The sequence below is a fragment of the Erpetoichthys calabaricus genome, chromosome 16 (genome assembly GCF_900747795.2).
Source record: "Erpetoichthys calabaricus chromosome 16, fErpCal1.3, whole genome shotgun sequence".
Taxonomy (NCBI): domain Eukaryota; kingdom Metazoa; phylum Chordata; class Cladistia; order Polypteriformes; family Polypteridae; genus Erpetoichthys; species Erpetoichthys calabaricus.
In genome coordinates, this window is record NC_041409.2 from 64,650,697 (window position 1) to 64,673,880 (window position 23,184).

Below are 23,184 nucleotides of genomic sequence, written 5' to 3' on the forward strand. Positions count from 1 at the left end.
TTGGCTCCCAGGTTTATGAAAGACAGAAATATTTGGTGCTGATAAAATTACAGGTTATTCAGTGCAAAATTAAAATCTTAAAAGTTGCTCTAGAAATTATTTTAGAAAGGATTTCAACACTCTTGGATCTGGTTTATGGGAAGAATTTACAGTGAAGAAGGATAAAGTGATGAAACAAGTCTTCTAATTCTCATCTTTATGTATTTTTTTCCAACCTTTCCAGGTTCCAAAGTGGGTAAAATAGTTTATGTTGATATCTCACCCTGCCCAACTGAACCTTGTGTTTTGCAGAAGGGAAAGGCATATTCTGTCAACGTGACATTCAACAGTAGTAAGTTTACAAAAAAGATTAATGAGTAATTATTAATTTATTCTTAATGATTTGATTCTGTTGTCAGTTCTTGGAGAATGAACAGTTGCAAAGGGGGGAAATGTAGTCAACAATTGGATCATAGCAGCAGCAGCATTATTTGAAATTGTGGAGTTTCAGAGATTTTTGCTGCTTGTGTGCAATACAGAATACGCTCAGTGAATTTTTCTTCATACGGTGCATATATATTCTATATATTTTAAAACAATGAACTGTGATGTTTTCTCTGGAGTGTATGCTATTTTTTCTTTTTCCACTTTAACCAATACTTGTATTTATTCCTGTAGATTTAAAATCAGTTGTCATTAAGTCTACACATTGTGCAACTTGCTTGTTAAGATGCTGCTCCCTTGATTCTAGATATTATAGTTTGAAGGCAGCAAGTAATTGTCATATGCGGGTGTTCTGTTTTTCAGCTTCCTGTTCTCTAATTTCAAAAATGAAGGGGGGGGGGGGGGGGGATGCTGAAAACTGAATAGACTTGTTTTGGGCAAGGACTGTTTTTTCCCAATTATATAAACACTGGCTGCTTAAAGACATTTTCTAAATAACTTGTATTTTGGCAAATAATAAAAAGGTGTCATTTTGCTTGACTTCTCACTACATTCATAATGGCTAACATGGTACAACACCGTAGTACTACAGGCAAAGAATAATCACATTCTAATTTGAATTTTCTGAATGCTATTTACCTATGCATTTGTACTGCAACTAGGTTTACTTTTACTTCTAACTGAACTCTTTGCCTATCTAGATAAGCCTGCTTTTTCAAATACATTAGAATTTTTGTAATTGTTAGTGAACAGCGTACGTTTTTACTATCCCATTTTTTCTAAAAAGGTTTTTTTTAGCAGTTCACAACAGTTGTCCAATCAAATAAATGAGAATACATTTTTGTGCCTTTGTCAGATGACTTTCTGCTTATGTTACATTTTTCTTCTTAATTCTTAGATTACGCACATGTTTAATTTTTTTTTTTTTTAATTTAAATTTGTATGGTATTTAAGTTCAGACCAACACTACTGAAGCTTTTAGTAAGAATGTCTGACTCAAGATATTACTGTGGTGATCAAAATGTTTTAACAGCGTCCTATTAAAAGATACACTAGTAAAAATCAAATAAAAAGTTATTTTACAATGTAATGCCCATGCACACTAGTGTACTTGTTGTAATGTTCATGAGGCTTCTCTGTGTTACTCTAATAAAACATTTCTGCATGGTTGTGCAACCACTCTTCTGTAGCTGACTTACAGTGGATTTGGCAAGTATTTAGACCCCTTCACTTTCTGCACACTTTATTGTGTTGTAGATTTTTTTTTTTTTTTTTTTAAATTTGCCATTTCTGCCCATCAATCAATACTCAGTAGCCCCCAATGTTGAAGTGAAAACATGTTTTCATAAAGCTTTATGGAAATTTATTAAAAGTTAAAGGCTAAAATCTCTCATTTATATAAGTATTCAGACCTTTTGCTGTGGTACTCCAAATTGTGGTCGGGTGCATCTTGTTTGCTTTAATTATCCTTGATGTGTATAGAACTTGAATGGAGACCACCTGTGGCAAATTGAATTGACTGGACATAGTTTAGAAAGGCACACACCTGTGTATATAAAGGCCCATAATCCACACTGCATTTAAGCCTTGATGTCCAAGAAAAACTGTAGATCTTCTCAATAAAAATGTGGTGAGGCATAGATCAGGGCAAGAGTATACAACTATTTCTGAAGCTTTGAGTATTCCCAAGAGCACAATGGCCTCAATAATTGTGAAATGGAAGAATATGTTTGACCTAATGTTTCTCTTTGAATATTATGCTCACTACTACCATATTTATTTGTACTAAGTTTGTTCTTTGTAAACTACCATACATTTTAATTAATGTTATACTCTGGTTCCTCCGTAAAATCATCTGTTGACAAATCAAATTTCCCTCTGGGGACAATAAAATTGAATTGAATTGGGGTGATGATTCACCTTTCTGAACGACACTGACCCAAAGCATACAGCCCAGACAATGCTGGAGTGGCTTTGGGACAAGTCCCTGAGTGCAAAAGCCCAGTTTAAAACCCCATATAACATCAGTGGAGAGACTTTGGTAGCTTACAGACACTTTCCATCCAAGCCTATAGCACTAGAGAGTCTGCTTGGAAGAATTGGATAAACTTCCCAAATTCAGGTGTGCAAAAATTGTAAATGCACACCCAAGATGACCTGAAACTTTAATTGCCACCAAATGGTCTTCTACAAAGTACTGAAATAAGCATCTGAATACTTCTACGAATGACATTTTAGCTTATGATTTTTTAATAAATTTGCAAAACTTTGTGAAACATGTTTTTACTTTGTCATTATGGATTATTGACTGTAGATTTATGGACAAAACTGGCATATTTGTGTATTTAAAAATAAATCTGTAGCAGAAAGATCAAGTTCAATTTTAATTGATCACCAGTTGTAATGTATAGTTGCACAAAATTTGTAAAAGAGGTTATTGGGAACAAAATTACTCGAGTACAAATTAATTATCCATGACGAGGTTTAAAAATAACTCAAAAGTAGTATTGTATTTTCAATTAAAAGAAGTAACTGGTCAATGAACAGAATTTGGCCTAATACCACATACTTTGTCATAATGAACTGAGCTTGAAGGCCTCTGTTTTGTTTATGACAGTTGAAATGTGTGTGTGTGTGTGTGTGTGTGTGTGTGTGTGTGTGTGTGTGTGTGTGTGTGTGTGTGTGTGTGTGTGTGTGTGTATCTTTTTCCTGTAGGTCCTTTACTTCTTTTTTTTTTTTTTTTTAATCAGGGAGCATGTGTGTTCTTAAGGATATAACTTGTCTTGCTTAAATTAATTTTATGAACATTTACGCTACCTTTACAATTTTTATATGTAAACACTTTTCCTGATAATGAATAATTTTGCAATGTCTGATGTTTTCTTTTGACAGATGTAGACAGTGAAATCAGCAAAGCCGTTGTCCATGGAATAATTGCGGGTGTTCCTATTCCATTTCCTATACCAATAGATGATGGCTGTAAATCTGGTATTAAATGCCCAATGACCAAAGACCAGATATATAATTATGTCAATGAATTAACTGTAAAGTCAGAATACCCCTCAGTGAGTATACAAACAAAAATGTTTAATAAAAAAATACATGCATTTTGAGAGAGTCTGAAAGTAGATGTATTTCTGACTTTGAAGTGTTTTTTTTATTTTTAGGACTTTTTTTTTTATTGTCCTCTGTTGTGTCTGGTTTATAATGTGTTGTTGCATTATTATTTTTAGATGTGAAGTTGTGGCTGGTTGTTTATTTTTCTGTAGTCTTATTTATGTTCATTGTAACTGTAGCTGTCTTTTGAATGCTTTAGATCAGGGGTCGGCAAACTTTTTATCAAAAGGCCCTCTTTACATATCTAAATAAGCCTGTTTTTTCAAATACATTAGAATTAGTTTAATTGTTAGTGAACTGCTTACCTTTTACTTTTCTGTTTTTTCTAAAAAAAAAAAACAAAAAAACAGTTGTCAGATCAAAAAACGAAAATGTATTAGTTGCCCCTTTCTCAGAAGACTTTCTACTTAATGTTACGTTTTTCTTCTTAATTCTTAGATTTGGCACATATTTAATCTTTTTTTTTTATGTAAATATATACTGTATAGTTATTTAAGTTCAAACCTAAACTACAGAAGCTTTTAGCAAGAATATCCAACTCAAGATATTATTACTGTGGTGATCAAAATGTTTTAACCATGTCCTATGAAAAGATACACTAGTAAAATCAAATAAATGTTATTTTACAGTGTAATCCCTAGGCGCACTGGTGTACTTGTAATGTTCATGAGGCTTCTCTGTGTCACTCTGAAAAAATGTTTTGCAATGTTTGTGCAACCACTCTTCTGTAGCTGACTTGCAGCAGATTTGGCAAGTATTTAGACCCCTTCACTTTCTGCACACTTTATTGTGTTGTAGATTTCCTTTTAAATTTGCCATTTTTGCCCATCAGTCAATACTCATTAACTCCTAATGATGAAGTGAAATCATGTTTGCACAATGGTTTACAAATTTATTAAAAAGTATTCAGACCCTTTACTGTGGTACTCCAAATTGTAGCCAGGGACATTTTGTTTGCTTTATGAAAATGCTCTAATTTCCCTCTGAACAATTGCAGACACATTTCAGAGGCTTTGACACTACTATACAAATTACATACGAGTTTCCCCTTTTCCTGTAGTCTGGAATTTAACTCATTGATGTGCTAATAAATATTAGTGAGAAACGCCAACTTCCAAGTCCATGTCGAATTGGACATCTCTTCGACAGGCTCTTCTTTTTCTGTCATGAACATTTTGATTTTAGAGCATAATTCAACAACTCCCCTCTGCACTTTTCCTCTGCTCAGCCACCTCACTTTGGAATGATACAGTGCGTAACTATACTGTGCATTGATTTCATCCAAAAAAGTCTGTCGGTAATTTAGTGTATGTGAGCAAATTAAATTTACAGTAGGTGTGACAACTGTCATTACATCTTCAAGACGGAAAGCTTTTCCGGGAGCAGTTGCTGATGGATAATGCAGTGTATGCCAAATGGTTTCTGGATACCCATTTATGTGACATGATTATTTATTCTCCCATTAAGCCAATTTTCTTTCCTGACATGTTATTTGCACCATCAGCTGTAACACATTTTAAATTTTCCCATTTCAAATCAAACTGTTCCAAGTGTTTTACACAAACATAGGAATAGTTTTTCTGCAGTTACATTTCCTTTCAAACTATGAAGGGTTGCTAGCTCCTTGGTGATTCTGAACGATTCATCTGCACCCCCTAAACACCCAAGCAACTTTGCAGTGTCCACTACTTCAGTACTTTGATCGAGGGTGATAGAATAATTAACAAATCTCTGTGCTTTGCTTTTGAGCTACTGCAAGAGATCGTCTGCAGTTTCTTTGACTCTTTCTGACAAATCCATTGATTGGAACAAGTATCGTCAACTCTGGGCACATCTTCTCCACAATCTCTTGCATACACTGCTTAATAAACTGTCCATCAGTGAAGGGCTTACCTGACACAGCAACAAGTAATGATTCTCTGTAGCCAACTCTGACTGCTGCCACATTTTCTTTGTTTTCTTCCAAATAGGTTTTGTTGTCTTGAAAGTCATTTTATTTGTCCAGTTTTTCCCTCTGCCCATCCCCCGAGTAAACTTTGTTATGTTTTGTCCTGTAATGCCTTTTTATGTTGTATTGTTTAACTACTGCAATAGTTTCTTGGCAGGTCAGACAAATTACTTTTTCTTTCCAGGGGACACACACACATTCTGACCATTTTCTTGAAATTTCTGACCCTGTGTATCGATCTTTCTATTCTTTGACATGATGGAATTCTAGCAGTGTGCACTAGGCCTTATAGTATCAACATAAAAAAGCTATATTCACAAAGTGAGCAGTTCACAGTAAGGACGTGTTCGGGTGTAACTCCTATTTTACAGTGATAATGGCCTCAAATGAACGTAGTAATGAAGCTAAAGTAAGTTGCAGTAATATTGCAGGGAAAGGCAAGGAAGAAATGACATCAATGTGGGCCGATACATTTTTTTTTTTCGGGCCACAGTTTGCTGACCCCTGCTGTAGATTTGCTCCTTCATGCAAATGTATAAATATTGTGAATATTTCAGTTACAATATGGCTTCCTTATATGGGTAGTGGCATTATTACTTATCTAAAGCTTACTATAAGAAATTTTGATTTTTTAAATGGCTTGGTAGCATACTGTTCTTTGTGATAAAGTTTTAAAAACATTTTTGTTTTTTGCTTTTTTCCCCAGATTAAACTGGTTGTAGAGTGGGAGCTGAGGGATCAAACTAAAACAGACTACTTCTGCTTTAAATTTCCAGTTGAAATCAGCAGTTAAATACTTCAAATACTTAACATCATGTACGCTAAATGAGACTGCTACAATGAAAATTCTTTCTTTCAACTAACTTTTTTTTAAAATGAAGACCCTTTTCAGCCTTTAGCAATATTTTGTTCAGTTGATGATCTAGGAATACTTAGATTTAATTTTACAGATATATTTGTATTTAATTTTTTGAACCAATTGCCAGCTAACTAAGTACTTTTATTTGTAATGCAATGTGAAGACAAGTTGACTACTGTGTAGTCACCTAGTGCCTGGTTTTAAAGAGCTAATTTATGTGGCATATCATTTTATTCTACTTTTAAGACAAATCAAAGTGTCTTGAACACATTTCTTTTGTAATGCATATCTTACAATTTTAGGTTGGCTTATTTTCTTCTAATCTTGATAATTATTTTAAACTATTGTATGTTTTTAATAAATTGTCATTAATAAATGTGCACTTTTAGTTTTTTGTTAAAAAGAACCGCACATCTGTTTTGACCAATACTTTCTAAATTATACTGGTACTGTAATCCTATTCAGCCACTGTAGAGGTTTTTAATTGCATGTAGACACATATACTGTACATTATTAAGATATTTAATACAAATCTGAAATCTACAAGAAAATAGACTTGAAGATGTCAGTGGTTTATGTTTAATTTATTATGCAGTGAAATGTTTGTTGCTTTTTGCATGATCTGCCCCATAGTACAGGTGATTACTTGAAAAGCCATGTGAATTTTAGGTCAATAGAATCTTGTATTCAGTGTACCACACATGACATTGTGACTCTCCCGTGCCTAAATGGTGGCTAACACTTCTGTCGGTAAGCTCCTACTGCTTTCCAAGGGTTCATGCTCCCTGCATTTAAACATGCCTTCTTACTGGTTTACAAAAACTATTTTAAATGGATAAATCCAAAACATTCTTTAAAAAAACAATAAGTGCGATATAAAACCTGAGAGGCCTTATGTCACAGTTAGTTGGCATTTCACCATGTGACAGTCAAGACCAGTCATTCAGCAGTTTAGGATTACAATTAAGATTATTTATTTTGGGTTTTCCCTTCCAGGTTCATCCCCTAAAAAATCATTAAGACTCTTTACTGACTTTAAAAATTTGCCAGTTTGGTAGGTTTGAATGTGTCTTGTGATAAACATGGTTTCTTTGTCACATATGATGTTACTCGAATAGGCTCTAGCTCAGTGTGACTCTCTAATGGATGGTTAGATAGATGGATGTGTGGATGGAGAGTTATAAATCAATAATTGGCTTGTGCTTTCTGTGGTGCATATAACACATCCTAACATCAGTCTTTTCTTTTTGATGAAAAGTACTTGTTACGTTAACTTTATCTGCAGCATTATCTCACAATTTTACCTATTTTTAATTGTTTTGTATACAGTAATTTAAACCACAAGAAGATACTTGAAATTGCAGAAAAACTGCATTTTGGTCAGTTGCAGTGATGGAGGCTGACAAGACTGTGAGTTAAGCAGTTCTGTGCCTTTGTCGTACAAACTAAAAAATTTAGGTGTATAAGCAGAACACGAAAGAGAGTGTACAAATGGGGGGAGTATGTAAGGACAGAAAGCAGTGGAGCCTGGAGGCATCTGAAAGTTAACTTCAGTGTAGAATGAGTCACATAATAGACATTGATAGCAAGTCAGAGCCCAGAGCCTGTGAGATGTGTATACCTGTATATAAATAGCATTTTGTTTGTCCCAAGAGGGAAGTTAAACATTTACAGAAGCTCCCCCCAAACACACATGAATTGCACAAAAAGAAGAAAAAAACTCTGATAAGAGAGTAGGAACTAAAGCAGTGTTTTTGACACACTTCTGCTAAATAGGTTGTTAGCTACTGTAAATAGAGTGGGTCTGTAGTTTTTTTTTTTTGTTTCTGTTTTGTTTTTTTAAATAAGAGGGCAAGTTAATGCTACTGTTACTTAAACAATGTAAATTGTTAATTAAAATGGGGCATAGTGTCCCACAGAATTGTTAATGGGGCCATTGCAGTGTCAGTCCTGTTTGATATTTGCATTAATAGAATTTAGCTGACAAGAGGTCTACATCTTGGTGAGTGATGCTAGTTAATTAAGCACCTTGGATTCTGGATTACCTACTCTGTTTTAAAGGTCAAAAAGTTTGAGTTGGCGTAAGCCACCCTAATTCGAGGTCTTCAAAGGAAAACATAACGATTTTACGTCATGAGGTAGAAGTACAAAATGAACAAGAAGAGTTGTGCCACATATTTTAAATATTAAAATGTAAGTGTAGGGTAAATGTTTAAAGGCTTAAATATTTTCAACTGTAATAGAAATTTGTCCTGCTGAATCCCCAGTAAAGGATCAAAAATCAATTATAACATTCATAATCAGTGACCTTGAAATAGTCTAAAATGATAACTCATATGCTTATTTTTTTAAATTTGTTGTTGTTAGCCTAATGGTAGAGGCTCTTAGAGGGCTAGGACCACCGGTAAAGAATGAGTCTTTCAAGTCTAGAGGGCTAAAATTACATCATATGTAACTAGCAGAACCCCATCACATGATATACAGTTTCTAGAGAGGCAGGGGGCGCCCACAAAAAACTAAAAAAACATTCATGAGAGATTCTTGACGCAAAAGAATCTGACCAAGTGGCCTTTTTAGAGATTTAGCTTGCATCTCTATAGTGGTGCAGAAAGAAACTCCAGTTCAGAGATAGGTGGGTCACAGGCAGACACAAGAGTAGGAAAAAAGGGGCACACTGTCCAGCTAACATTAACATCCAAATAGGAGGTGTCCAAAAATTTTAAGCGAAGTGCAGAACTGAATGGCAACTCTAATAATTCTAAGGTGGTAGTGGTAGGTGGGAATGAGGAACCCAAGTAGGACACATCCATCTCCCAGAGAAAAGCAATAATAGGGGAATTTACATGTAGACTGCACCAGCAACAGGTGGTTAGTGCACAAGATGATGGTTTCTTAGCATGTGAATTGATTTCTAGCCAGGTTTGGAGTAGATCAAGTTGACAATGAAAAAAACGGATGGGAGGCTGCCAGGTATGTAAGACAATATAAAAAAAAGTTAGGTATTGGGTTTGGAAGAAGGGACAAGGTAGTCTTGTCTGATGTTGTGTCGCATGGATTTAACATGATTAAATTTCTGATGTAGAGTAGAAAGGCACATGTTTAGGACACTGGGTCACCTTTTAGAAAAGTAGAAAGCTTTTGGTAGTTTATTACAGGCTGGTGATGACATAAGTGGAAGTTCAAACCACACTGCACGCATATATGAAATAAAAAAGGGCAAAAAAGCGGATGAGAGTAACTTTTTGCAACTGTGTTTAAAATTTGTATGCATGGATCACTTGAGGCTACTGCTCATAAAAATAGGCCTAGACATGGATACTTGCATGAAAGACAATTTATGTAAATGATGCGTAAGAAGTAAAAAAAAATGCCAAGTTAAAAGTGTAACTTAAGAAAAGGATACGAGTCAGATTGAGCTCATCACTGTTCATAACCACACTGTGCAGAAGCTATTGAGTCAGCTAGTAAATGTGGAGTTACACAGTAGGATACAGGGAGCATAGATTAAGGGAAGTTGGTCTTGTGGTACGGTGTAATTGTGGTGCATCATCAGAAATGTTATGTGCAGGGTAAGGGATCTGTATTTAGAAACAAAAAAGCAAAACCACTGCCAGATGTAATTTGAAGACTATGGGGTATATAAGCAATGAGGTGAACTGAATGTTATCCGTTTGATACAAACTGAGGTTAAGAGTTGACAAAGACAGAAGTGCTTCAATATGAAGGAAATTAGTAGAATGGATGCCTGGTATGTATTTAGAATATACCCAACTAGAACACAAGGACATATATGGAATTAGTTATGGGAAAATTTTACACACAATATATGTGCTTTTCTTTTATGTATAGAATAACCTTGTCAATAAGAGGCATAGAAATGTAGTAGATAATGGTAGTATATGCTTTATTTTTGTGTTTTTATGCAGCTACAGTCCCTACTGGGGCAGTACTTTAAGAGGGCTTACTGTCACTTTTCTTTGTGTAGGATTGGGACACAGTGTCCAGTTTAAATAAGAGCACAGGTGTATTGCAACTATAATACAGCTAGAATGGTATTTTGTTTCCTATTTTTAATAAGACATAAAAAGTATATATTTTTTTATTTTCTAAAACAAGTGGAAGTGTCTCTTGACATTTTTGTCTGTCTTCTCATATTTACAGTAATAACCATTACTCTAACTGTCTGGTGTAGTGACTCATGCTTTAAAGAAGAAAGACTCACATTTTTTTTTTAATCTTTATTTCTTAAGATGCTTTTTTTTGGTTTAAATATGCATACATACATTCTCAAAACCGCTTAATATTTCAAATTTATTCAACACTGCTAAATTTGAAAATTAAACTTTCACAAGCAATCACATATAGAAGAATGCAAACCACTGCAGCTCAAAATACAAATTCAGAGAATATCAACAAAAACACATAGTATTGATCTAGGAAAAATATTAAACCTTAATTGAACCATACTAGGCAGAAGAATCTTAATTTCCTTTTTTGTGTGTATGAAAAAAAGGAATTAAAAGTGAAAAATATATTTTCATGCTGCTTCCTTTTTTCAATTAATAATTTGACCATAACTATATTTATACTTGAATGTAAAAGCCAATCATTTTTGACTAAAAGGATACAATTCTGAAAAAGTTTGAGCATATTTTCTCAATTTACTGTGGCACTAGTAGCATATGTAGAGTGTGAGTGCTGTAGTTGATGAAAACTAGAAGCTAATCCAAATAAACCTAAATTCTTTACATGTAATGCTTTTCAGCATTACTATTAAAGAAAACACATTTTATGGTAAAATTAAGATCTGCAGTGGTTTTACTCTTTGAATCAAACGTTCCCATTTAGCATACACAACCATTACTTCAATGTATCCAAACCAAGCAGCTGAAAGATCAAGCCACTCTTTTTGATATGTGCTTTAATATACAGAGAGATTTTTTTTCTCACACACAACTTAAAAGCACAAACATTAAAAAATAGAATCAAATTTAAGGCAAATATCCCAATAAAATTATTATCCGTTAAAAAAAAAAAAAAATGTACTATTTGGTACAACTCTATCCTGATGATCAGTTCACAAAATTAAAATGTTTCTTTTTCAGTACTACAAAGCCATATTTCTGTATGCAAAAAGAACAGTTTTAATGTGCACATCACTGTTTAGCATACAGATAAGCATATCAACATTTTTCATGAGGTCAGTCCCCAAAATTAGTGCGGTTTGCCTCACAAAGCATACAGGAGAGCAAAAGACTGCTACACCTTCAAAAATGTGCAAGAACAATAGCTCTTGCTATTCCAGACTGCTGGCCTTAATTCTACATCTGGTGTGTATTTATGTAAATGATCCAAAATGCACACAGCTAAATGAAATACAATATTTTTGTAGAACAAAAAGATATTGACTGTCATGGTAGTGATGAACTGTAAAACCATAACATAAAATTTAAGCAGTTGGCCTGGAGGAGTTTCTTGATATTTTTGTCTGTCTTCTCATATCCACAGTGAATACCCATTACTCTTTAACTGTCTGGAATAGTAAATGCTCAAGAGACAGTTACTGTTACTACTGTCCATTTTGTTTTAGTCTTTCCAAACGCTGAAGCAGGGCATTTCCAAATGCTTCCCTGTAGGCTGGACTGAGGGAATCCAACAGGGAGTATACCGTCTCATGATAATGTGCTATTGTACTCTCATCCACTTGGTCAAATGTATATCCTACTACCTAAAAAAAAAAAAAAAAAGAAGACCACATAAGCAAAATGGTAAATGCAATAAAAAGGCACTCTGTTTCATACAAATTTGTTTTGCTCTAAATTCTACTTCCTCTGAAACCTTTTTTTACTTGTTCTGAGCCTTCTTTGGTCAAAGTGTGATTTCAGCAAGTCATGTGGACAAATGCCTGTGATGAAGTCTAACTTTCAGTTCTCTCTTGTGGGCAGTCCATTCTCATGGTCTTCTGCAGAATATTACAGCTTGTCATTATTATTAAATGCCGACTTAAATACTACATTACAAATACCAAGTGCTCCTCAGTCATAACTTCCTTTGACCTATGCCCCATGTATTATATTGTGTAACTCAACATCCTATTTGCCCTCTTTATTGCTTCTGCACACACACTGCCCTTAAAGTCTAAGAGCCTAATGTGTAGAAGGAGCTAAAAGCATTTGTCTGATATTTTAATGCAAGCTACCAGTATATGAACATACTGTATATTTCTCAACCACCAGCAGCTCTAAAAATGATACCTTGTGCTACATAGAATTTAGTCTGGTTCTGTGGGAATATAGGTCTTCAGATTTTTGTCTAAACACATAAACAGCAACAACTAGTTAACAATGTGTCATTCCTCATCAGTTCACTGTTGTGAATACCTTGTCAAAGCCAATTTACTGCAAAGCAATTAATTATTGTATATCTCCTACATGCTTTTGTCAGCTATCTTATCAAAATAACGCAAGTGAAAGTTAGGCCTGTGCAAACAAATGTGTGTGAAAAATGCAGTACAAGATGAAGAAATTAAATTCTAAAAAAAGGACGTCTTGCCATATAGCAACACTTAAGCCTAGAAGCTTGGATAAACTTTTTTTTTTTTTTTTTATAAAAGCCTACAATATAACTCATTTTTGAGAAGTGACAAACTAACTTGTCAAATGTTTAGTTCTTTGACCAGTTCTCTGATCTTACTCAAACAACAAATCTTATGCTGAAAATGTAAGTAATGTTTTATCTCAAAGCACTTAAATACAAAATTATTCTTTAATGTGATATTCTTTTATGTTTGCGAAAAAATTTTAGGATGAAAAGGCGATCTGCATTTTGTGTAATTATTTAGTTTATGTATGTATTATACAGTAGAAGCGTTTAAGTTTACACAGGTAAAAAACAAAAGCATTACAATTAGACTCCACTAATGAATAATTCAAATAACTGACAAATTTTGTCACAAAATTCCTCAGTAAATATAAAGAACAGCTCTGAAATTATGAATAATGAACATTAAAGTTACCAATATAAAATATAACAGCTTAAATTAGGTGAATGGTATAAAACAATATCCAAGTGTTAGAATGATCCAAAAGGAGAACTGCTGGTTCAATTACCAAAATGAGGAAGCTACATCAGATGCTGCCTACAGAAGGTCACCCCATAGAACTGTCTTTGAGAACAAGACGACATCTGTGGGAGCAGGCATAGTGATGCCCACAATCACTTTGAAGGAGGCACAGAATTCAGTAGTCAAGATTGGAGCAAAAGTGCACCAGTCAAGCATATCAAAAATGTCCGCACAACACTGCCCTGTATGGGAGGGGTGGCACAAAAGATGCCATTACTCAAAAATAAAATATATATACACCCAAAAGAACCAGAAAGCACTCCTGAATTCTGACAAAATGCATGAGACTGAGTTAATTGTTAAGTGGGATTAAGGTTTTGTGGTCAAACAAGACAAAAGCAAGGCTTTTTGATCAAAATACAAAAAGGTGTATGGTGCAAATGTAACACTACCCACACATCAGAAAACACGCCTACACGGTGAAGTATATTGGCAGGAAAAATATGCTGTGGCCCAATGTAACCTTGTAGTAGCTTAAGCACTAAAAGAGGTGAATGTCCTACGATAGCCAAAACAATTTCTTGATCTCAGTCTGATTGACATTTGTGTCACACATTGAAAACTGCAGTGCGTAATTTTCATCCAGCCAACCCAAACCCCTTGGAGCATATCTACATGGAAGAATGGGTCAGAATTATTCCCAATCAGTGTGAAAGGGTGAGACATACTTAGCCCCATCGACATAAAGCACTTACTTGCTACAAAGGTGGCTCTGCAAAATATTAAAGTATGGAGATGGAATGCTTATGCCAACAACATAATTCCTTTTTGTTATTCTTAAGATTTTTTTAAACATAATGTCACATTAAAAAAAATCTCATTTTGAATGTTAGTGCTTTAGAAATTAAAAATATTACAGGGTGAACAAAAATTCCAGTGAAGGATTTGTTACTCAAAATAATCAAGGAACTGAATAATTTTGCAGGGTCCTGTATATATACAAATAATGTAACTTGTATGAGCCAATCTTAGAAAGCTAATGTTGGATATTAAATTCATACAAGTGTTTGCTTAATTTCTATAGAATATCAGTTTATTATAGCTACCTAGAATATGGTATAGCCTTTTACCCCGTGTAAGTTAACATGAGATCAAACTTTCTTAGCTATATCTGAAGAACGGAGTGTTAATTAAGCCAGTGAGGAAATAGTCCTAACTGCTAGCATGGACTTTTAGATATGTTTGCAAATAGAATAGGAGATGGCATATAGTTTTCTGACCGTGCTTAACATGCCTCAGGTACGACTGTATGACCAAACGTAAAGAATGAAACAAGATATATAAGCCTTAAACAGAACTTCTCTTTTTTTTTTAACCTCCTTAGCTTTATAATTTTTTGCAAAAAAAAACTTGTAAAAAGCGTTTTTTTTGGCTTGAAAAAAAGACATTTATTAAATCTCATCTTTCTACTGTAAAACGTACAAAACACTAAAAGTGCAATGTTAGAAGTGTAGAAAGTATAATAATGATACAAATCATAATAACTAATAATCTTAATAAAAATAATGCTAATACTGTATATACTGTCAAAATGTGTCATTTGTGTGGTACATCTTGAAGCACAGTGAAATACACAAACGTCACAGTCAGGACAATGGTAGTATGATTCATTGCAGATTTTCTTTCCAGACTGATCAGCTTTTGAAAAGCATACTGCGCAAGTGCGATTGACACTAGCATTGCTTTTAGATTCATCAGAATCATTTTCAGTTTCACTGTCTGTTTCAATTTCACTGCCTGAAGACAGAGTCACTTCGTCATCACTGCTCGTATCACTGTCTAGAGGGTGCAACACCTGGGATGCTGAAAAACATTTCTTACAAGACGCCATTATGAGGCCAGGAGAAAAAGTGTTTGCCCCGTTGCCTACACAAGACACGCCTATACCGTTTCCCGAGCAATACTTGGCACTAACATTATTGCCACTTTTACAGCCTGAGTAATCCTTGGGTCTAACACTTGTGCGTCTATACAGTTGCCCGAGTGACACTTGGGTCCAACGCCAAGGAAGTTAATATCTATTTTTTGTCTGAACTGTTTTGAACTTTTAAAACGAGGATATTTGGTCTGTGGAATTATATGAACATGCGTCTCTCTATTGCTTGAATCATCCAATGAAGAAAACTAAAAGCTGCAGAACTTTGGATAAATGCAGCTACTTAACTTTATAGCTATGTTTCACTACAGAGTACTGTATGTGACTTATTTGTTGTAAATGTTAGGTTGAATACTGCTAAAATTAAAGATAAGCATATTACAAATACCACAGCACTTTTCAATTTAATTTACACTCGATTATTTATTTTCATTTATTTGTTTCAAATAAAATTCAAGCCATGAAGGAACCTTCTGATACTTTCTGCATTCTCTTACGTTACATTTTAAGTGAAAATCATCTTATCTAGTGTACATAATGCATTACTTACAGTGTATTATAGTATTTACTGTTATTGTTCAAAATATATTTTATTGTGAAAATTATTCTTGGCCAAGTTGTAGAAGTAATGGAGAAATTAAGCTACTACTCACTTTTATTTCTAGTACTCTAACACACAAGGTAAGCATATTTGCTGTGGTTTAAAAATCTCACCAAAAGCTGTTCTGAGATAGTTAAAGACATTTAAAATGTCATCAGAAAGAATGACCACTTTCTACAAGTATGTTATTGAAAGTGTTCTGACCTTCTCTATCAATTTTTTAGCTAGTCATGCAAACAATGTGTGCCATATAAGACTTTACTGTCTTTACTGCACTCAGCTACCTCACATAATTAAAGAGTGACTAAGAAGCATTTTGATCACCTCCAAAACCGTGCAGTTCAGCACCTGCAGAGTGATTTGCAACTCTTCCAAAATCAATGTTCCTCACCTGTGCAACTGACACTCCTATGACAGGAAAGTGTTTACTGAAATATACAAGAACAAAAGTACTATAACAGTTTGACCCTGGCAAACGATCATAGATTGCTCTGTGTTTTATAACCTTGTATGAAAATATAATGCGTAACAAACTGACTTCACTACATCAATAAAGTCATATCATTTATGTATGAAGGAACAAATACAACTTCAGAGTTACAGTATAAATGTATTTTTGTTTAAACAACTGAGCTACCAGTTTGGAAGCTTCATAAAATTTTACCCGGAGTCCAGCCTCTGTCAGCTCCAAACAGTAACGATTCCCTTCTTTAATCTCCACATTGATGTACGCCACATCCACAGCATTTTGGAGGATTTTAGACACATGCATGTCTGCTACAGCAAACAGAACATCATTGACCACTGCCTCAGCCTCCAGCCTCATATCCTTAACATCTGCAGCATCAATAGTGTCTTCAAAAGTAGTTTTAGGTGAATCGCACTGGTTGCAATCAACTTCCATTATCTGGGAAAAAAAAAAAAAAACACAGAAAAATACACATTTCTGTTATTGTTGTTCATCTGTTCTCACTGGTGAGGATGGCCACTACTGAAGGAGTGATCTGTGGTCACAAACAGAGCTCATGATGTCCACAGGTATGTTGATGGGGGACATGAGCAGTGCAGAAATGTCAGTTCCAAATTTTTAACTACAAGTTTGCAGAGAATATTTCATCCCACATTTTAACTACAACTTTAAAATCTATGTAGAGAGTTCTGCACCATAGACTCTCAATATAGTACAGTGTGATGATATTTCAACAACTGTGTCAATAACACATTGCTTCAAGCAACACAATAAACAAAAATAAGGAAAATATCAAAATAGTTGGTGCTTACATCTATTCTGCAAACACTATTCTTGATTTTAACACACTATGTCATAATCTTAATGATTGCATTCTCACTTCAATATTTCGTATGTTTTGTATATTGAATTTCAGAGACATTTTTGCACATTTTCTTAAATATTTTAGTGTTCCCCACTCTTTTCTAAGAGGAGATATTTTAAATTTTATGGAATCGAGAAAAACGACTAATGTGACAGAAAACAATGTATGAATGCTCATAAATATCAGCAAATCTATATATCTATAAATTTACATTGTTTACATCATGCTTTGATCATCAAGGATTTTCCAAATACAGTGTCTAAAATCTTTTACAAGGTTTTTCTTAGAGTGACTATCATCCTTTGTTAAATCAAGGTCTTCTGAGACCTATGTTATTATTTCCCAGGTCCTGTCAAGCATCATCATGTACCTCAGCAACTGTAAGTAGCATACTATCTTCTAAAACCAATTTACTATTCTTCATGGTTTTCTTATGGAAAATTTCTTTGAATTATCTGACATCAAATCTAAGAGTATTTGTGACCATAAAGCACTTATGGAGGTGGATTATGTTGAGATTTAACGTATATGGCTATGTTTCTCATTAAACATTATTCTCATATATGAAAGTGAGCAATATTTCCTTACATAGTTGTGTAAATGTGGGTGACTGGAAAAACGTTGCCCGATTTGATGAATCTTGATTTCTGCTGAGGCACACAGATGAATCCATGCACCCAACCTGCCTTGTGTTAACAGTCCAGGCTGGTGCCACAGCTGTCCATGAGACCTACGGTGTCAGATCCTCTGGCAATAAGCTTGGAAACAATGAGGAATGACTTAGGAACATTTGTTACATGGAATGCCTTTTTCGAAGCTTATCTGAAGGTTTTTTTTTTCTGTCCTCTTGGCCATCTGCACTTATCACTGTACTTACCTTTATAGACTCCACATACAACATTATATATAAGGACTCTAATTTTCTACCAATTATACATCTATGTTATGTAAGCTCATATTGATTTCTTGTATTACTTACTCATAATCCTTGCCTAATTAGACTTGTTTTTTCTTTTCTTGTAACTACAGTCATATGAAAAAGTTTGGGAACCCCTTTTAATTCTTTGGATTTTTGTTATTATTGGCTGAGCTTTCAAAGTAGCAACTTCCTTTTAATATAAGACTTGCCTTATGGAAACAGTAGTATTTCAGCAGTGACATTAAATTTATTGGATTAACAAAAAATATGCAATATGCATCATAACAAAATTAGACCGGTGCATACATTTGGGCACCCCAACAGAGATATTACATCAATACTTAGTTGAGCCTCCTTTTGCAAATATAACAGCCTCTAGACGCCTCCTATAGCCTTTGATGAGTGTCTGGATTCTGAATGGAGGTATTTTTGACCATTCTTCCATACAAAATCTCTCCAGTTCAGTTAAATTTGATGGCTGACGAGCATGAACAGCCTGCTTCAAATCATCCCATAGATTTTCGATGATATTCAAGTCAGGGGACTGTGACGATCATTCCAGAACATTGTACTTCTCCCTCTGCATGAATGCCTTGTAGATTTCAAACTGTGTTTTGGGTCATTGTCTTGTTGGAATATCCAACCCCTGCGTAACTTCAACTTTGTGACTGATGCTTGAACATTATCCTGAAGAATTTGTCGATATTGGGTTGAATTCATCTGACCCTCGACTTTAACAAGGGCCCCAGTCCCTGAACTAGCCACACAGCCCCACAGTATGATGGAACCTCCACCAAATTTGACAGTAGGTAGCAGGTGTTTTTCTTAGAATGTGCTGTTCTTCTTCCGCCATGCAAAGTGCTTTTTGTTATGACCAAATAACTCACTTTTTGTCTCATCAGTCTAAATATTAAAGTGTAATATCAAGCGCGTGCAGAAGGACATATAATACCATTGACATATCACACTCCTATCAATTATGGAGAATCCACTGCATCCACTAAACAGTGTCATCTCCAGACAGAGGAGCAGCTTCAGCGACAGACTGCTGTCACTGTCCTGCTCCACTGACAGACTGAGGAGATCGTTCCTCCCCCAAACTATGCGACTCTTCAATTCCACCCGAGGGGGTAAACGTTAACATTATTCAAAGTTATTGTCTGTTTTTACCTGCATTGTTATCACTCTTTAATTTAATTTTGTTTTTTGTATCAGTATGCTGCTGCTGGAGTATGAATTTCCCCTTGGGATTAATAAAGTATCTATCTATCTAAAGCACTTTGTTCCAAAAATGAATCTGGCTTGTCTAAATGAGCATTTGCATACAACAAGCGACTGTTTGTGGCGTGAGTGCAGAAAGGGCTTCTTTCTCATCACCCTGCCATACAGATGTTCTTTGTGCAAATTGTAATGAATTGTAGAACGATGTACAAATACACCATCAGCAGCAAGATGTTCTTGCAGGACTTTGGTTGCAGACAACCCACAGATCACCTCCATTCTCACAATCCTGTGCATATTCCACTCCTGTATTTTTCTTGGCCTGCCAGACCTCGGTTTAACTGTGCCTGTGGCCTTCCATTTCCTGATTACATTCCTTACAGTTGAAACGACAGTTTAACCTCTGAGACAGCTTTTTGTAGCCTTCCCCTAAACCATGATACTGAACAATCTTTGTTTTCAGATCTTTTGAGAGTTGCTTTGAGGATCCCATGCTGTCACTCTTCAGAGGAGAGTCAAAGGGAAGCACAACTTGCAATCGACCACCTTAAATACCTTTATATCTCATGATTGGACACACCTGTCTATGAAGTTTAAGGCTTAACGAGCTAATCCAATCAATTTGGTGTTGCAGGTAATCAGTATTGAGCAGTTATATGCATTCAAATCAGCAAAATTACAAGGGGACCCAAATTTTTGCACAGCCAGTTTTTCACATTTGATTTAATTTCATACAACTAAATATTGCTTCACTAAAAATCTTTGTTTGGAAAACACCTCAGTACTAAGATGTTCCTAGGAAATTAAAGACATACCACTGTTATCTTTTTTGTTGAAAGTAAATTATTATGCAAGCTGAGAGGGGTTCCCAAACTTTTTCATATGACTGTATTACTTTGACATCTTGTAAAACACTTTGAGCTAGATTCTGTGTATAAAAATGTGTTACAGGAATAAATGGTTGTGGTGGTACTGCTGCTACAATGGTGTGGGGGAATGTTTTCTTGGCACACTGTGGGCCCATTAATACCAATCCATCACTTGAATACCACAGCCTATATGAATATGTGCATCATTTCATGGCCACAGTTTACCCATTTTGTAATGACTACTTCCAGCAATGCACAATGCCACAAAGCAAAAGCCATCTCATGAACATGACAATGAGTTCTGTGATCTTCAGTGACCATCCTAGTCAATGGATCTGAATCCAATAAAACACCTTAAGGTTGCGGCAAAACAGGAACTTGGCAGAATGAATGTGCAGCCAACAGATCTGCAGAAGTTGTGTGATGCAATCAAGTCAACATGGACCAGAATCTCAAAGGTATGTTTCCAACATCTTGTGTAATCCATGCCACAAAGAATTAAGGCTGTTTAGACAGCAAAAGAAGGTCCCAACCAGAGTTAGCATAGTGTTAATTACAATTTGAATGTACATGTACAGTATTGTTTAAAAATAGCTCTGAATGAACAATAAAACAGAATGCACAGATTATAGTTTAACATACAATGGAACATATTCTCTTGTAGAAAATACAGTTCAGACATAAACAAAGGTGTGTTTTGTATTTAAAACAACACATTATCACTCCATCAAAAGCCATAAATATTAAAACTATCTATTATCAACACTGCTAAAAACTGAACACTCCTAATCCTAGTTGTAACATCATTATATTCTGGGACACATTTTTAACAAAGTTTGCACAACAGTAAGATCCATCACCTTCTTACAAACAAATGTTATCCTTTTAATAAGCATATTAAAAATTGCAAAAACTTAACATATACTCTTGAAGATATATAATCTCTTGGCATTGTTTACTAAGCATGTTTATGTTATACAGGTCTATGTATGATCAGTTTTCAGACACAATAAAAATAAAATGTGACATCTTCGGCGTACCCTACTAGTAAGTAGCTTAATATTTAAAAACAGGTTTAAAAAAATTATTATTTGGCGTAACAGTAAGGCTTGATAAGAGTTAAATAAATGCAAAACTAAAGTAACCCGATACTCTCTTTTAAGTAGTTGAAATATCTAAATTATTTCGTAATCACAAAATAGAGGCTTGGGAATAAAACTCCCATACTCTTTACTACATCAGGCTTTAATTCTCTCGCTCGTCTGAAGCTACACAGCAGAATATGGCAAAACAAACGTAAACTTTAATTAACTTGAATATTTTCAATTTTCCGATGACAAATCTATTACTATTACGTCCATAGGAATCAAACAGCAAAGAATTATAATAAAAAATGCGTGTGTTTTGCGAATATATTAATACTAGCCTTGACTATGCCTCTGTCTCCTACAGCTGTGTGATTTTAAACTGAATATCCAGTTTCGTAATACGCACTTGTGAACAGATCTGATTCTCCAGACTAAATTGAGCTCATTCGTACTCACCTCTTCCGCCGGTGTCTGTGGACTCGAGCGACGACTTCACGCTTCCGGCAGACGGACGGATGACGTCATAAGGATGCGCCAGCTGGCCTGTCAAAGACTCCGAGTCCGATGAAGATGTTTCAATGCCAATACGAAAATCGGACTTTATTTTTATTTATCTTTTTAAATTACGAATAGTTAAAGAATGCAACATTTAGGCAATTCAAATATATCATTAAAACTGAATTACTTTATTTTATGTATATAACAAGATTTAATTATGAAATTATTCAGAGTTAAAAAGTTTTGATGGCCTTTGAAGGATTGATAATTGAATGGTGGTTATACAAAATTTATCTTTTTAACAATAGGAATTTGCGATCTGCCATTACCTGTTTCATCTTGCGAATCTGGTATTTCCACACAATTATTATTGATTCACAACTTATTTCGTGCATATATGATTGTATAATATTCTAGAACAGGGGTGTCCGACTCCGGCCCTGGTGGGCTGCAGTGGCTGCAGGTTTTCATTCCAACTCTTTTCCTAATCAGCGAGATAATTAACTCGTTTTCCCGTCATTTTAATAGCCCTGTTTTTAAGGCTTCAGTCCTCATAATTGATTAGTTTCTTCATTAAATGACAACCAAACAGAAGTGAGATGTGAAACGAGCCAACGGATGACCAGCTAAATTGGAACATCAAACTCCAACCAATTTCACTCCAGCCAGTTTCTTAATGAGAAGCCAATTCTTGCTCTTGATTAAAGCCATTATTGAATATCATGACTTGTTGCTGCTCTCATTCTGCCACAGCAGACTGTTGATTTTCTGTTTTTTCTAAAACCACCGCCAACATGTTTTTGGTGACCTGAGCAGACCAACATGACCAAGACCTTCACCTTTCTTTATTTTCAGGTTAGCTGGTTATGTGGCGGGTTGTTTTGTGTCTCATTATTGTTTGGCTGCTCATTAAGGAAAAAGAAACAACTAAGGGGTCTGAGTCAAGTTAATTAAAACTAAGGCAAAGCAAGTTAATGAGCAGCAAAAACGACTCACTAATTAAGACGATGGTTAGAATGAAAACCTGCAGCCACTGCAGCACTCCAGGACTGGAGTAGGACACCCTTGTTCTAGAGGGAACTGAGATAACTTTTTTTCTTAAACATCTTCTTTTACCACTATTGTTTTTTGTAGCTGTAATCCTGATTTTTTTTTTTTTTTTTTTGACTTGATTACCCTCTTTTTCTCTGTGTTCTATCTTGGCAACACGAAATCCAATGATTTTAGCAAATGGGACTGCATTGGAACCTAATTCAGGCTTTCAAAATTCTCAAAGGTATTAATAAAGTAAATTCAGCAGAATTATTT

General features: G+C 34.9%; 2 protein-coding genes across 6 annotated transcripts in view; one reads left to right on the plus strand and one right to left on the minus strand.

The window, feature by feature from the left end:
• LOC114666637 (NPC intracellular cholesterol transporter 2-like) overlaps window positions 1–6,723 on the plus strand; it is a 9,074-nt gene extending 2,351 nt beyond the window's left edge. For both annotated transcript variants that reach the window (XM_028821569.2, XM_051919875.1), the window contains exons 3-5: window positions 224–331; window positions 3,316–3,488; window positions 6,195–6,723. In XM_028821569.2, coding sequence (XP_028677402.1) covers window positions 224–331; window positions 3,316–3,488; window positions 6,195–6,281 — 368 coding nt within the window. In that variant the 3' untranslated portion in view covers window positions 6,282–6,723. The remainder of the gene's footprint in view (window positions 1–223; window positions 332–3,315; window positions 3,489–6,194) is intronic.
• A 4,514-nt stretch (window positions 6,724–11,237) lies between these two features.
• gskip (gsk3b interacting protein) lies at window positions 11,238–21,913 on the minus strand. Of its 4 annotated transcripts, none has more exons than XM_051919877.1 (3): window positions 21,831–21,913; window positions 16,612–16,854; window positions 11,238–12,075 (listed from the first exon to the last, which is right to left on the minus strand). In XM_051919877.1, the coding sequence occupies exons 2-3, from the start codon at window positions 16,849–16,851 to the stop codon at window positions 11,917–11,919; spliced, it is 399 nt and encodes a 132-aa protein (XP_051775837.1). In that variant the 5' UTR covers window positions 16,852–16,854; window positions 21,831–21,913; the 3' UTR covers window positions 11,238–11,916. The 4 variants fall into 4 exon arrangements, with proteins under 4 accessions (XP_051775837.1, XP_028677675.1, XP_028677673.1 ...); XM_028821842.2 differs by having other exon boundaries at window positions 21,835–21,890; XM_028821840.2 differs by lacking the exon at window positions 21,831–21,913 and adding an exon at window positions 21,717–21,830.
• Between the last annotated feature and the right edge of the window lie 1,271 nt (window positions 21,914–23,184).